This window comes from Protopterus annectens, chromosome 3.part0 (genome assembly GCF_019279795.1).
Source record: "Protopterus annectens isolate FY-2018-M chromosome 3.part0, PAN1.0, whole genome shotgun sequence".
Classification (NCBI taxonomy): Eukaryota; Metazoa; Chordata; order Ceratodontiformes; family Protopteridae; genus Protopterus; species Protopterus annectens.
In genome coordinates, this window is record NC_056731.1 from 931,655,466 (window position 1) to 931,671,583 (window position 16,118).

Below are 16,118 nucleotides of genomic sequence, written 5' to 3' on the forward strand. Positions count from 1 at the left end.
CATCAACAAGCAAGGGGGAACACATTCTTATCCTCTATGCAGGCAAGCAATGATTTTATGGGAGACTGCGTTGAGCCTGCAACTAACTCTTCAGGCAAGGTTTCTGCCAGGAGCACAGAACTCCCTAGCAGATGTATTAAGCAGACAAATCATGGATCCCCACGAGTGGAAACTGGATCTTCATGTATTTCAGAAATTGACAGTGTCATGGGGAACTCCAGACATAGATCTGTTCGCTTCTCCACTAAACCACCAGCTGCCAAAGTATTGCACAAAGGGGTTTCATCACACGGCTTGGAAAGTGGATGCTCTGTCTTTCAGTTGGAAAACCTTCATGTCTATGCCTTTCCACCTCTGCCTCTTCTTCCAAAGGTATTATTAAAGGTCAGACAAGACAGGCCAAGGATGATTTTGATAGCTCCAGATTGGCCTCGGCAACACTGGTACCCACTTCTACGGAGTCTTGTAAAGAAGCCTCCATGGCCTTTACCTCTGATTCCTCATCTGTTATCTCAGAAGGACGGTCATCTGCTCAATGTCAAGCTTCAATCTCTTCATCTCACAGCTTGGCATATCCTGTGTTGAAGCACAGCAGGTCTCTGCTTCCTCAACAAGTTTTAAATGTGATTATGGAAGCTAGAAGGCCTAGTACTAGGAGAGTGTACGCAGACAAATGGAAGAGATTTTTATTTTGGAGTACAGCAAAGAATTTGGAGATTTCAGAGCCTAATTTGAGTGTGGCTCTTCAATATCTTACTGAATTATTGGACAAAGGTTTGTCCTTCTCTTCCATAAAGATTCATGCTGCAGCAATTTCAGCTCACTATGATTGTGACCCACCTTTGTTTTCGCATCCTTTGTTCAAGCAGTTTCTTAGAGGGGCAAAGAATATAAGACTCCTACTCCTGCTTGGGATCTCAATTTTGTGTTGGAAAAACTTACTCTACAACCTTTTGAGCCTGCAGCTACTGCTGAATTGAAATATTTGTCATGGAAGACTGCTTTTCTGTTGGCTATTACTTCTGCAAGAAGGGTGTCTGAGTTGCAGGCCCTTATGGCAGTAGAGCCCTTTTTGATTTTCCATAAGGACAGGGTATCATTACGCACTAATCCTTCCTTTATGCCTAAGGTGGTTTCTAGTGTGGCTTTAAACCAAACTATTCATTTGCCTTTTTGCAGATCCTCAAAATAAAGGGGAAAAGATTTTGCACACTTTAGATGTACACAGGCAATTGCGTTATTATTTGAGCAGGACTAAGACTTTAGGCAGTCTCAGCAGTTACTTGTTTCTTTTGCTTTGAGTTCACAGGGCAAGCCTGTGTCAAAACAAACTATTTCTAGGTGGATTGGCTTTTGCATTGCATTTTGTTATTCCCATCATGGCAAAGAGGTTCCAGCTGGGATTAGGCCTCATTCCACTAGGGCTACTGCCACTTCAACGGCATTTCTAAGGGGGGTGGCAACTAAGGATATTCTGGAAGCAGCTACTTGGAGTTCAGTGCATACTTTCTCTAGGCATTATCACCTGCCTATATACTCTAAGACTAGGGCTGGTTTTGCCACAGCTGTTTTACAAGGCATGTTGTCAGCTCCTGCTGCTTTATAATTTGCCAGCCTCCCTTACCTCTGCTTTGGGATTCTACCCAATAGTCAGGACTGCAGCAAGGGAAGGCGAAGAACATACCACAGTTTTGTACCTACCATAAATGTAGATGTTCGAGGATTCCCTCCTTCCCTCTGTGTTTCAGGGTGGTTGTGTAGGTGAGTTTTCATGCTTATATTTTTTGTATATATTGTTGTATATATTGTACATGTTTTTTGGTGCAGGTTGTTTTTGGGACTTGTCTTTTTGGGTCTTCTGACATCTGGGGCAAGAAAAGACTGAGGAAATGACGTCGGTCATGCGCATTAGTACCCTGCTCTGGTATTGACTATACCCAATAGTCAGGACTGCAGCAAGGGAATCCTCGAACATCTACATTTATGGTAGGTACAAAACTGTACTTTTCACTGCAGTTCTGATTTGACACACTGCAATTTTGGTAAGCTTTATTTTGGTAGAATATGATTTGCTGAAAAATGACAAGAAGTTATTAGGGACCCCCTCAAAGTCCTTCATGCATCACCGCATCATCATGTTATATTTTAAGAGTTTTTGTAGCCCATCAATAATTTCAGAGATAAATTCATGGACCAGTTCCTGCTACTTTGCATAAATGTCCTAATCAGCTCTACTTTTAAGACTGTTAATGTTTACTCAAGCTGGTGGAATTTTTTGAAAAGGTCACTAAAGCAATGAATTAAGACAAAATGGTACACACCACATACCTTGATGTGGCGAAAGCGTTTGACTCAATTCCTCACTCAGGCATAGTAGAAAAGCTAAATAAACTGGGAATAAACCCCTATGTCATGTGCTGAATTGCCAACTGGCTTACAGATAAGACACAGGAAATCAAAATAGGGGAAGTTATCTCCGCAAAGAGACCAGTCACCAGTGGAGTCTCCCGGGGTACTGTGCTGGGACCTGTCCTGTTTGGCATCTACTTTTCTGAAATAAAAAACAATAATAAAAGGCTTTGGCTAACTAAGTTTGAAGATGACTGCAAGCTAGGAGTAGTCATTGAATACCTAAATGGCTTATACATTCTGCAGGAAGGCTTGTCCCAAATAAATAGCTGGTGCCAAAATCATGGACTGAAACTAAATGCCAACAAATGCATTACTGTATCCTTTGGGAAGTCATCTACCCAGGGAACTACCACATTGACAATATGCCCCTAAGAGCTGGCCCAGTTGTTTGGGATTTGGGAACTTATGTGGACAGACCTATCTTTTGACCAACTTGTCTATTGTTGTAAGAAAGTCCATCTAGATTGTGTCTAGATCTAGGGATGTCATTGTCTTCCCTTTACCCAGCCCTCATTAGACCAGTCTTTGAATATATTAGCCCCCTATGGCATGTATCCGTCCAAACATATACAACAACTGGAACATCCGCAGAGATACCTTGTTTATTTATTTAGTCATTTGACATTTGTTTACTGGAAAAGTCCAGCTGGGATAGAAAGTGCCCATTTTCAACAGAGACCCGGGGAGAAAAGCTCCACAATCACAATATTTCATAAATAAAGTACAGATGTTTTCAATCACAAAGTATCATGTTACATTACAAAACAGTAAGTACAAATATTTTAAATCACAAAATATCATGTTACACTACAAAGTATAAGCGTAAAAAAATGTTGTAATGAGAAAAACATAGAACATACAGTGGATATAAAAAGTGTACACACTCGCGTTAAAATGCCAGGTTTTTGTGATATAAAAAAATGAGACCACAATAAATCATTTCAAAACGTTTCCCACCTTTAATGTGACCTATAATCTGTACAATTCAATTGAAAAACAAATAAATCAGTTAGGGGAAAATATAAAAATAAAAAACATACAATAATCTGGTTGCTTAAGTGTGCACATCCTTAAACTAATACTTTGTTGAAGCATTTTAATAGGGGTGTGTACACTTTTTATATCTACTGTATGTTTCATAGTATAGTGTAATGAAAAAACTGTAATATGAGTTGAAGAGAATATGTGAGGAAAAATTCAATGGTCATATTATTTGAAACATTGATTAGTATGCGGTAAATGAGACCTGAGAAAATTCTAATAAGATATTTAAAGAGATAACCAAAAACAAAAATGCCAAGCTGATAAAAGAAAACTAATAACCATAAAAGTATACCAAAAAGCAGACCAGATATTAGTACTTAAAACATTTTAATGAGTTAGCACTTTCATCCCTTTTTCTATCAGACTTCATCAGAACTAAAAACATTTGATGCTTCTTCCACTTATATTACAAAGTCAATTTTAAAACCACCAATGAATAACAAGAACATATTAAAAATACAGATTGTTCCATAAAATCTTAAATAAACTTTGGAACATATCAAGTATAAAAATATATATACATAAGATAAAATTTGTTGTTAATATGTTATATAAACTTCTTGTTAGTATATGATAAAAAAATCAATCTATAGTTTGGCTGCTCTTAATTTTAACAACCAAGCTAATGAAATGGCATCTTTTAACCCAGGCTTCAAACTAGCATCCAATCTAACTCGCCAAAAAAGTTCTCTGTATTCCAGAGTATACTCCCAGTGACCACCCTAGGTATTCTTACCACCTGCTCTAGAACAAACTAATACTTTTTTTGATCTCTTGACAAACCATTTTATGGCTGTATAATGCATTGGTCTCTTTTTTTATTCTGAATATCATACTGGTGTTCATAAATACGTTTATTAAGGGGAACATTCAGTCTTCCCTATGTAGAAGGATTGTCAAAAGTCAGAAAAAGCCAAATAAACCACTCCTACAGTCCTGCAACTGTATCCCTGAAGGAAACAAAAAGTGTACTTGACATTGGAAAGCTCAATAATATCAGAGCAGCCAAACTATAGATTGATTTTTTTATCATATACCAACAAGTTTTTATCACATATTAATGTTTTATTTTATGTTTATATATTTTTATACTTGATAAGTTCCAAAGATTAATTGTTTCTTTAATATTTTATTGAACAATTTGGATTTTTATTATGTTCTTGTTATTTATTGGTGGTTTTAAAATTGACTTTGTAATATAAATGGAAGAAGTAACAAGTGTTTTTAGTTCTGATGATGTCTCAAAGAAAAGGGAGGAAAGTGCTTAACTCATTAAAGTGTTTTTAAGTACTAATATCTGCTCTGCTTTTTGCTGATATACTTTTATTGTTATATTTAAAGAGCTAGCGAATACATGCTTAGTGACAGTGAGGTGAAATTGAGTGATGTCTTAGTATGAGAGAAGTGTTCATATTATGGTTATAGAAGGAAGAAGGATGGAGACAAGGAGATTATAAGAAGAGTGCAAGGTAAGGTTTCTTCAGGTAGCTTGGGTGAGTAGGGAGGAAAGAGAAAGAGGAAAGGTCTGCAGAGATGACTTAAATAAGGTAAGGCAGTGGGGAAACAAAAAGGAGTGGAGTAGGAGGCCGGAGAGGATTGTGAAGTGTGATCTATGTTGAAGGGGGTGAGTGAAGTATAATGAGTAAATTCAGCCAGGATTAGCACAGGAGCAGGTCCAGCATTTTGCCAGGTATTCTTTTAGGGAGCATTTAAAGGTGGGTAGGTTAGAAATAGTTCTAGTGGTTAGAGGTAAGGAGTTCCATTTTTTTTTTGCTACTGAGTAAGAGTATAGGCTTTGTCTAGGAGAATTGTTCAGTTTATTTATGGTGAGAAGTTGTTTGTCTTCTGATCTAAGAGTTTTTTTGGAAAATACATGTTGAGTAAAGACGTAAGAACTGGGCAGGCCTTACTAAAAGTATAGAAGGCCTAAAGAACATGTCCTGCAGTGACTGACTGAAAGCTCTGTCACTATACTCTGTATCCTACAAACTACAAAGAGGTTCCCTGTGTCTGGTGTGCAAGGCATCCTCTGACCCATTACTGATGTATTTACTGCATATCAGCAGGTTATATGCCATCAGAAAATACTCTGTCTAGGCATCTAAACTTCTTCTGCAACATAAACAGAACGGTTTGGAGAGAGAGGTATATTTCACAGAGGATACCTGCTGTGTAACAGACTCCACATCCACATAAAACAAAGTTCATCCCTGTCCACATTCAAGCACGGCTTAGATTTGTGAATGGGAGACAGAAAATTTACCCCAGGACTGCTTTATCCCATCCATGGGTCCCATCAAATTATCTATGGTATGATCCCAGTTATACCTATTATAGGTAATATATAATTATTGTTAATTTATCGACCATGGGATGGCTAAGGCCAATGTATAACCAAATGGGATAGGTTGTTTCATTCGCAAAAAAAGGGAAATTGGCTAGGCTTAAAATAAGTCATATGAACCTATAAACATATAATGGTGATGTTAATAGTACATTTCTGGCTAGATAGTGTAGTTTCTGTAATCTTCAAGAAAGACAGTCTCACCACATTTTATTTTGAGGCGGGGCAAAATCTACTCTGGTGCCAGAAAGTAAAGAAAATTTAGATTTTAAGAATGCCGGAAAATGTGTATTTCACAATGTGATTGTGGTATAGGTGTATGCACTTAGTGCTTCCTAATCAATAGTATTTTCAAACTGCATTTTCCATTATACCATTATACCATTTGTAGCTGGGTCTTAAGTGGGTGATTAAATGGGGTACCCCTTTTGCAAACAATATAATGGAAGCTACAAATTATGTAAACTATAAATTGCTCTTAAGTTCTGTTTACTAATTTATGTATGGTAAATTCTATTAAATTACTCCAATAAAAATGTATTATAACAGGCGTGACTAATTTTGTAATTTGATGAAATACATATAAACTACAATGCAGTAAGACATTTGAAGAGCACTGGCTAAGTAATGCTATATAGTTTTATATTTATATTTACATTAAGTCCATTGCATGACACTGCATTCTTCATCTCCTAGAAAAAGTTGCCCCAGTTTTAAGACCATCCTCTGGTTGCTGTGCTAGTTTGCTTTACTGAAACACTTGAGAGTGATTTTGGTGTACCCTCAGTTGAATTATTGGGGACCCACCTGAATTTGAACACAGTTTATCAGTAGTTTCTAGTGGAGTAACTGTCTTTTAATTTGCATAAAGCAACTGCTGAAGCTGTAGGTGAATCCATCTTTTTCAGGAAGTAATTATTTTTACTGCCTCACCAAATTCCATTAATAGAGTATTTTTAGAAGCTGCTTATTCCATTAACTGCTCTCAGAATTCAGAACAGAGTCCTGACTCTTAACCAGTATTCATAGGTTCAGCCTGAAACTGCTGAACATATATTGCATAATCTTATTCCCAGTTCCACAATGATTCCTACGTAAAGGGACCCTACAGCTGCCTTTACTGGTGAAGAGACACTTGTTTCTTTTCAGTGATCTGGCTGTACTCTATTTAGTTTGCATAAATACTGTATCTGATTCCCCAAGGTTCACTGAGATCTACCTCATAAACAAAATGCATACAAACAATACTGATGAAAATAATTTTAATAAATATACCTTACAACTGCAGAAAATTCTCTATACACACAGTACCAGTGAAAATAATTTGTAAGGTATAATTATACATAGATGTTAAGTTGTCTATCTCGCCTTCATTCTTGCTGGATGGGTTCGGAGCCACCTCTGCCCGCTCTCAGCCACTCTAAAGCTCGAGAGTTGGTTCCACCGGCTCGAGGCTCCCATATATCCCACAATGCTAAGCATTACCTCAGATCTCGAGCCGCTTGCAAGGTTGGTTGCTTCTACCGGTTCCTGGTGAGTGTTAGCTTTTTATTCAAAAAGTTACTCTTTTTTTCCCCTTTTAACTTTAATTCTTCCTAAATTAGTGTAGGATATATATCTCTATCCCCGACCCTAATTTTTCCCCGTTTTCTTGTTAAAAGAACCGTTGGTTCTTCCCTTGGGCCTTTGGCCTTCCCTTCTAGGGTGTGTTCTGTAGTTTTACTTTAACTCTTTTGTGCTTAATTATTAGTATTTTACTAAATTTGTAATTATTTTAGTATAAATAATTTTTTCTGACAGGGTATAACTGTGTGTTTGGGTGTGTGTTAGTGTACAACTGTCAGTTACTGAAATGTCAAAGGAAGCAAAGGTCTCTGGATTCAAGAAGTGTGATGCGTGCTGTCAGAAAATGTCTCTGACAGACGCTCACACTTCTTGTGTCTATTGTCTAGAGTTTTTGCACCTGCAGGATTCCTGTGCTGTGTGCCATGGCTTCAGCCCCAGGGTCCTGCAGGAGAGAAAAACAAGCTGATTCTCAGAGGCTTGTTAAAGCCAGAGGATTCCCTGTCAGTTTCAACAGGGAAGCCCTCGTCTTCGGCCGAGACCTCAGGTTGTTCAACCTTTGCCTTTATCGGGCTGGAGCCGATAAGACTCAGTCCACAGTTTCTGTGGCTTCCTCCGCCGCCGGGAGCGAGTTATCGAGGTACCGTGTCGGCTCCGACAAGGTCGCCGGAACCGACAACCAGAAAGAGGTCTAGGTCACCTTCTCTTGGCTCCGCTCATTCGGCCCAGGATCTCCTGCTGTCTGAACGGAGCCAAAGGTCTCATTCCTCTAGGTCATCGAGGCTTTCCGATCATGACCTTCAGAGGGTGGTGAGTCGATTACTTAAGTCCGAGGCACTAGCCCAGATGCTTCAGAGCCCGACTCATCAGTCGGTGCCTGCCCCGTCCATCAACTCTTTCCTCCTTCGACTCTTTGAGTTGAACCGAGACTGTGGTCACTTCGAGCCGAGACAATTGTCTTCGGCGCCGTCGGCTCCGATTTCTTCTTTTGAGGAATCTCGGCGCGGGGCTTCCCTCGGCCCGGCGGGGTGAGTGGCATTGGACCCTTGTCCGACCCCCTCTCCTCTCGGTGCTTCAGCTGGTGAGTTCGGCTCCGACATCGGCCTCGGAGCCATCACTGTCGGTGCCGAGGGGGTCCTCAGCTCCTGGGACCTCTGGCTCTGCCTGACAGGGGGCATTCGAGGTCATTGTTAGAGCCTGGCTCTACTCCACAGTCGGCCCGCCAGCCCCTCCCTCTATGCTGCCTCAGGGTAAGTCGACTCACTCCCTCATCCCGGACCGCAGAGAGCCAGCTCTCCTGATTTGGCAGAAGAGCCCCTCGAAGAGGAAGTGCAAGAGGAAGCACATTGACTCACCTGAGTCTATCACGCCGACACAGATCTGGATGATTCGAGGGTTCCCCTTCTGAAGATGTCTCATTTGCAGACATTCTGGAGATCCTTAAACAGAGGGGAAATGGCCAGCCCTCAACCCTTGGGAGGACGAATCTGTATCTTGAGGCGTTTGGCTCTCGCTTCCACCTCCTGGGTGTCCCCTTCACCCCCTCATGCAGGTGGTAGCTAAGAAGGCATGGACGGCTCCTGATTCAGTGGACCCCACTCCCAGGAGACCCTCCAAATTCATCACAGCTCCATCAGACAAGCAATTTTTATCAAAAAGAGTTTGTCTGGATGCTATGGTGGTAGCTGCTGCCACAAAGAAGGAACTGGCTGATCCTTCAGTGCCTGTCCATCCACCTAACAAGGAATCTAGGTCCATGGATAGGTACGGAAGCGGATGTTCTCCTCAGCGACATTTACCATGCGCTGGCTGAATTACCTGTGCCATTTCACTCGCTCAAAGGGACTTGGTCAAGGAAGCGAGTGAAATGTTGAAGGACCACAGCTGCGGGTTTCCAAGAGAAAATGAACACGCAGCTGGCTATCCTTAATTCCATTTCCAACTCCTCCATCGCCTCTGCGCCTCTTATGCGGCTGATGGAGCGACAGGGGCAGGGACAGTAGTAGCCGCCTGGATGCGGCTATGCAACGAACCTTTCAAGACGTCTTTCACGAACTCCCCTTTGATGGATCATCTCTTTGGTCCTCAAGTGAAAGAAACCCTGACTAGGTGCGACTGATGGCAAGACCCTTTCTGCTTCTAGGCCTTACCCCAAAGGCCAGAAGGGTGGGAAGATGTGGTTCCGTAAACAAGCTCAAGGGACTTCGCCTGGCGACAGAGTCGCTTTCCTACCAGAGGCAGAGGTGGGAATAACAATGGTAGACGCCGCCCTAGGGGCAGGGGGTCCAAGAGAACCAGGGCAATCGGGAAGCCTTCCTGACAAGCCCTTTCAGCATCCCTGAGGTGTTGGCCGGCTGCCCATCTTCGGGGGCACTCGGGGGAAGATTGTCACTGTACCCAGAGGCCTGGCTATCCCTGAGTCAAGACAAATGGGTACAGTCCATCATTTCAAGGCTATTCTATCCCCTTTCTCGTTTTCCAAATCAGTTAAAAGATCCCTTCCAGATGTTCCATCAAAGGGATATAGCAGCTTTGGAAATTTCAAAACTGCTTGCAAAAAGAGCAATTCAGCCAGTGTCAGCAGACCAACAAGGATCCGGAATCTACTCAAGGTTCTTTTTGGTTCCAAAGAAAACAGGGGACTGGAGACCAATTTTGGATCTCAGTATCTTGAACAGATCAGTCAAGAAAACAAGATTGATGGTCATGCTGCAATCCATTCTTCCCCTATTGGGGAAAGGAAACTAGATGTGCTCTATAGACCTTCAGGATGCGTACTATCACATAAAAATGAACAGACGCTCCAGAAGATTCCTCCGCTTCAGGCTGGGAACCAGTCATTTTCAATTCAGGGCCCTGCCTTTGGTCTCACCACTGCCCCGGTGTTTACCAAATGCATGGCAGTGGTAGCTTCTCACCTGAGACGACAAGGATTCCAGGTGTTTCCATATTTGGACGACTGGCTTCTCACAGCTCCCACCAAGCATCTCCTTCTGATGGCCAGAGATTATACTTTTCGCTTTTCGTTTGTCAAAAACTGGGTATTTCAATAAATTGCGAAAAGTCTGTTTTGTCGCATTTGTCGCACTATTAAATTTAGATACTATAAACATGTCTGCAACGCTTAACGAACCAGAGGATATCAGACATTCACAAGTTGGTGTCACTTCTTCTCATCCACAACAGAGCCAAAGCCAGGTTAGTTCTAAAGGTGTTGGGAATCATGGCAGCGCCATCCCTCCATTGGCCAGATACCACATGCGGATCCTTCAGTGGATGCTTTTTTCTCAATGGTCATACCAGGAACTCCCAATGTCTCACACCATTATGATCACGCAAGCGTGCAAAAAGCATCTCCTGTGGTGGATGTCTTCCCCCCAGCTCCTGTCGGGAAGACCATTTGTTCCACCTCCTCCGGTTGCTACACTGACAACGGATGCCTCCCTGATCGGGTGGGGGGGGGCATTATCAGGGCAGGACAGTCCAGGGCACATGGCAACCATACGAATGCCACTTGCACATAAATGTTCTGGAGATGAGAGCAGTGCTTTTAGCGTTGCAAGCCCTTCAAGACTCTCTTCCCTTGGGATCCAGACAGACAATATGTCTGTAGTGTGGTACATCAACAAACAAGGCGGAACCAGATCATACCTCCTGTGTCGAGAAGCACTCAGACTGTGGCAATGGGCGATTTCTTCTCAGCATTACATTGCGGACAAATTGAGCAGAGCTATACTCATGCCTCACGAGTGGTCTCTGAAAGACTCTGTAGTGAGAGAGATTTTTCTCTTTGCTACTCCCCAAAACAGCAAGTGCAGAGAATACTTCACTCTATTCCCTTTACCAGGCCAACCCAGCAGAGACGCCTAGTCCAAGTTTGGCCCGGAGACTTCTGTATGCATTTCCTCCTTTCCCTGATCTCTCAAGTAATACAGAAAGCTATCGCTCAGAAGGCCTCATTGATCCTCATTGCTCCTTACTGGCCTCGACAAGTATGGTTCCCCTTTCTACATTGTTTTTCTTTTGACTGTGGCATCTGGACCTAGTTCCAGATCTTTTGATCCACCAGTCGGGTCAGTTTCCTCTGAACCTCACTGCTTGGTTCCTCCAGTTCCGACCGTAGCCAGGCTTCCTCAATTATCTCACTCGGTTAGAGATATATTGATAGCTTCCCATAAATCTTCCACTCGAAAGATTTATTTGAGTAAGTGGAAACGCTTCTCATATTGGGCACAAGGAAAGGACATAGATCCTTTCACCGCTTCCATCCAACTAGTCCTTGATTTTCTAGCTGAACTCTTCCATGCAGGTTCATCTCCATCTACTCTTAAGGTTCAATTGGCAGCTATTTCTAATTTTCATGTGGGCATTTCTGAATCTGCCCTAATGTCCCACAAACTTTTTTTGAAAGGAGTTTTCTTCTCAGACCTCCTATAAGAAATCCTCCTTCTCCTTGGGACCTAAATTTAGTTCTTGCTTCCTTGATTCTTTCCCTTCAACCTGCAGCTTCATGTTCCTTGAAATTATTATCATGGAAAACTCTCTTTCTGGTGGCTATCACATCAGCTAGAAGAATTTCAGAACTTCAAGCACTCAGTTGTCGTATCTCCATTTTGTTCCATAAGGACAGAGTTTCCTCTAACTAACCCGTTTTTTGCCTAAGGTGGTTTCAGCATCAAATCTAAACCAAAGCATTGACCTCCCTGTCTTTTTCCCAGAGTATTCAAATAGATCTGAACAAAATTACACTGCCTGGATGTTCATCACAATTAAGGTACTACTTGGACAGGACGAGACAATTCAGAAAATCTGATCAGCTGTTTGTCTCCTATGGAAAGCAGAAAAGGACTTCCAGTTTCAAAGGTATCATTATCCAGATGGCTAACATCTCTGATTACCCTTGTTTATGAGATTAGACACCAAAACTGCCTAATAAACCTAAAGCCCATTCCACCAGAGCTTTGGCTACTTCTTTAGCCTTCCAAGACAGACTGCCTATTGACACCATTTGCAGCGGACTACTTGGGCTACTCCTCACACTTTTATTTCCCATTATAAGTTGGATTTAGCTTCTATTTTGGTTCCACTGTTCTCAGGAGTCTGTTCCATTAGGCCACCGGGACAAGGTGCTAGGGACGGTCCCATCCAGCAAGAATGAAGGAGATAGACAACTTAACATATAGAAGTTATGTTCTTGTCTTCTTCTCGGCCTTCTCTTGCCTCCCTCCCCCCCCCTGGCCTGGACAGACCTAGAGGAGTGTGATGATCTGACCTCTTTCTACCACCTCTTTCTTAGTCATATGCTATTGTGCATATTTTCTTTTCAGGATGTAGGTCACCCTTTTTCTTCCTGTTGTTAGAGGTGGATTTCTTTTACAGTTATACTGTTATTGATATAAGCTGGGTTAGCTTACAAACGAGATCTGAGGTAATGCTCGCCTAGCATTGTGGGATATGAACCAACTCTCGAGCTTTAGAGTGGCAGTGGCCGAAGGCGCGTCAGCTCCCGACCATCCAGCAAGAAGAAGGCGAGAAGAAGACAACTAACATGGAACGTTATGGTAAGAACATAACTTCTATTTTCAATAAATTCTGTATACTCACACTGCCTGTGAAAAGAAAAATGTAAGAAACATTCAACTTAATGTCAGGAAATTCTGGTTGTAGTCAGAACCACTTTCTACAAAGATGTCTTCTTGGTTGTCTGCTGGCACCCCTAGAACTCGTCTAATCTGAGTTGAGTTACAAACTGGAGCACACAGGCATCTCCACACTAGTGGGCTTCATGTGTTTATACATACATACATATATATATATATATATATATATATATATATATATATATATATATATATATATATATATATTTCTTCTTCTTTCGGCTTTTTAGGGGTCGCCACAGCAGATCATTTCTCCGCTCATGATTGGCAGTGGAGTTTTACAGTGTCGAGTTGCCAGCCCAGCGCCCAACCTTCCACAGAAGGCACACACATACGCACACACTCACACCTAGGGCCATTTTAGAGTGTCCAATCCACCTACTGCATGTCTTTGGGATGTGGGAGGAAACCGGAGCACCTGGAGGAAACCCACGCGACTACAGGGAGGACATGCAGACTCCGCACAGAAGGCACCCCAACCGAGAATCGAACCAGAGAACCTCTTGCTGTGAGGCAGCAATGCTAACCGCTGCACCGCCATGGCCGCCCATTATTTATATATATATATATATATATATATATATATATATATATACACATATATATATATATATATATATGTGTGTGTGTGTGTGTGTGAGACAAATTGCAAATAGTTTCAGCAGTAAGTGACTGACCTGACTAACTGATACAGTGAGATACATGTTATACTGAATATTTTGTTTTGTTCTAGAAATCTCATCTCCATAAGAAAATTAGTAGATTAAAGCTAGTCTATAAGAAAGTAGCCAAAGTGATGACGAGTTTGTACCAGAAGCTGTATGAAGGAGAAGTAAATTAACTTAATATGCATATACCAGATGAAATGAATAGATTTGCTATACACTTTCCTGTAATTAATCGACTCTGTGGCAAAGCAGAAACTGTATTCTGAAGAAAAAAAAATGCATATACGAGGTGACAAGCTTTGAAAATAAAAAGGGATGGGAAAGGACAGTTTGACATTCACACAGAATGTCATAAACACCTGGAACAGAGTGGGTTTTCAAATATGTCAGGTTATGAAAGCAAGGCACAGACATGAGTCAATTCAAACACAAGTAGGAGGTTGTAACCTGCAGGTTAACTAGTATGGAAGTTCATCCACTAGACTGGTAAATAGGCAGAAAAGATTGTCTGAGTAGTCCTTCTCTGCCACCATCAGATTCTCTTTCTGCAGTGGTGTAATCCCACTGCCAGTATTGCTTATTTTATTGTATTGATTTATTTATTTTTTTATTTTTGTGGAGTTTAACAGATGAAAATGATTCTTACCTTACCCATAACCATCAAAGGGGTACTTGGTTAAGTGCCATGCTCATAACAGTGCTTTGAGCAAGATACTGTCTGTGCTGTATTCAGAGCATTGTTATGTGGGAAATGGAGGATTTGTGAATACAATCCATATCTGCAGAATATAACCTATGCTTAGCTTATCTCTTACTAAATAAGATATTCAACAATACTTTATTAAAATTAGTATTTTCTCTAGACTCGAGGATGTAATTTTAACCATGAAATATGTCTATTTATATATTCAACTAGACAACTGTGCAGTTTGTAAAAAATATTAGAACAAAGAGAAAGAGCAGGCATAATGAATTATTTATCACTGGCTGTTTTTGCAACAGATATTTCACTGAAATCAGATGTACCTCTCTGTGGAACTCATGAAGACAAACTAAAAGAAATAAAGGAAAAAAAGGAAACAAGACGTCCAGAAAGAAAAAAAATGCACCATGATCAAGATAACTGCAAGCAGTTATTACGAAAGTACCATAATAATAATGACTTCAGAGGATATTAGTCAGTAATGATGCATATGGCTGCGTTAAAGGTAGTTCCACAAGAGTGTCTTTTCTGCCTCCATCTCTGTAGATTGGTAGGCCAATTATTAGTAAAAATGTTAATAAAAATGTGCATAGCAAACATCAGATTGGTGTCTTCGGTGTATTAAGTAACTTATGAACCATAACTAATATATTTATTTCATGAGCACTCAGTTGAAAAATTCTTTTAACCTACAGATCACCTCATAACAATGGAGAAACATTAATCCTGTAATGTTAACTTTACAAACCAGACTTAGACCTGTATTAACAATGGATGTTAAGTTGTCAATCTCGCCTTCATTCTTGCTGGATGGGTTCGGAGCCGATCCTCGGCTCCGACTCGGCACTTTCTTAGCTTGAGAACTCCTTTTACCAGCTCGAGGCAACCCTATATCCCATGATGCAAGGCGGGACTACCTCAGATCTCATTTGCCGCTTAGCGAAAGAGGTCTCCTTTGCCAGCTGAGGTAAGTGATTTTCTGGTAAAATCAGAAAAAGCTTAGTTAGGAATTTATTTTCCCTTTTAGTCTTAGTATAGTCTGTAGTATATTACAGCCTACCCTATTCCCTTCTTTTCAAACTTTATAACCCTTTTTATAACCTTTAGTATAAAGTTTTCAGTTAGGCCTAAAACCCTATTGGTTAATCCCTTCCTGTGTGTTGTGTGTAGGGGATTAATTTTGTGTGTTTGTTGGGGTTTGTGTGTGTTACTTCCTCCTAGGATATGTCTAGGGAAGGCAAGGTCTCAGGCTTTAAGAAGTGTGACCAGTGCTGTCAGAAAATGTCTCTGACAGACGGTCACACTTCTTGTGTGTACTGCCTGGGGCCTTTGCACCTGCAGGACTCCAGTGCTTTGTGTCACGCTTTTAGCCAGAGAGTCCTGCAGGAAAGGAGGAATAAACTTATCCTCCGAGGCTTACTTAAGCCAGAAGGTTCTCCCTCTAAAGCAGGGTCTGGGAAACCTTCTAAACCACCAAGGCTCAGGCTTCAGTATCCAAGCCTCCTCCGGTGGCTTCGCCCGTCGAGCCGAGATCGCCCGCTGGAACCGATGCATCTACTGTTAAAGTAGTAGGTCGGCGCCGCTGGCTCCGATACCTTCTCTACTGTGGCCTTGTCGGCTCCGCTGGAGCTGACACTTTATCCAGCATCGGAGCCGAGAAACCTTGGCTCCATCTGGAGTTCAGGGACTTCGGCTCCGATGGCTTCGACCGAAGAGATCTCGGT

The 16,118-nt window shown here is 41.5% G+C and overlaps 1 protein-coding gene across 2 annotated transcripts in view; it reads left to right on the forward strand.

The window, feature by feature from the left end:
- Nucleotides 1-14,996, forward strand: part of LOC122796635 — a 563,252-nt gene extending 548,256 nt beyond the window's left edge. For both annotated transcript variants that reach the window (XM_044065262.1, XM_044065263.1), the window contains exon 8: nucleotides 14,694-14,996. In XM_044065262.1, the coding sequence (XP_043921197.1) occupies nucleotides 14,694-14,869 (176 nt within the window). In that variant the 3' untranslated portion in view covers nucleotides 14,870-14,996. The remainder of the gene's footprint in view (nucleotides 1-14,693) is intronic.
- Nucleotides 14,997-16,118: the final 1,122 nt, after the last annotated feature.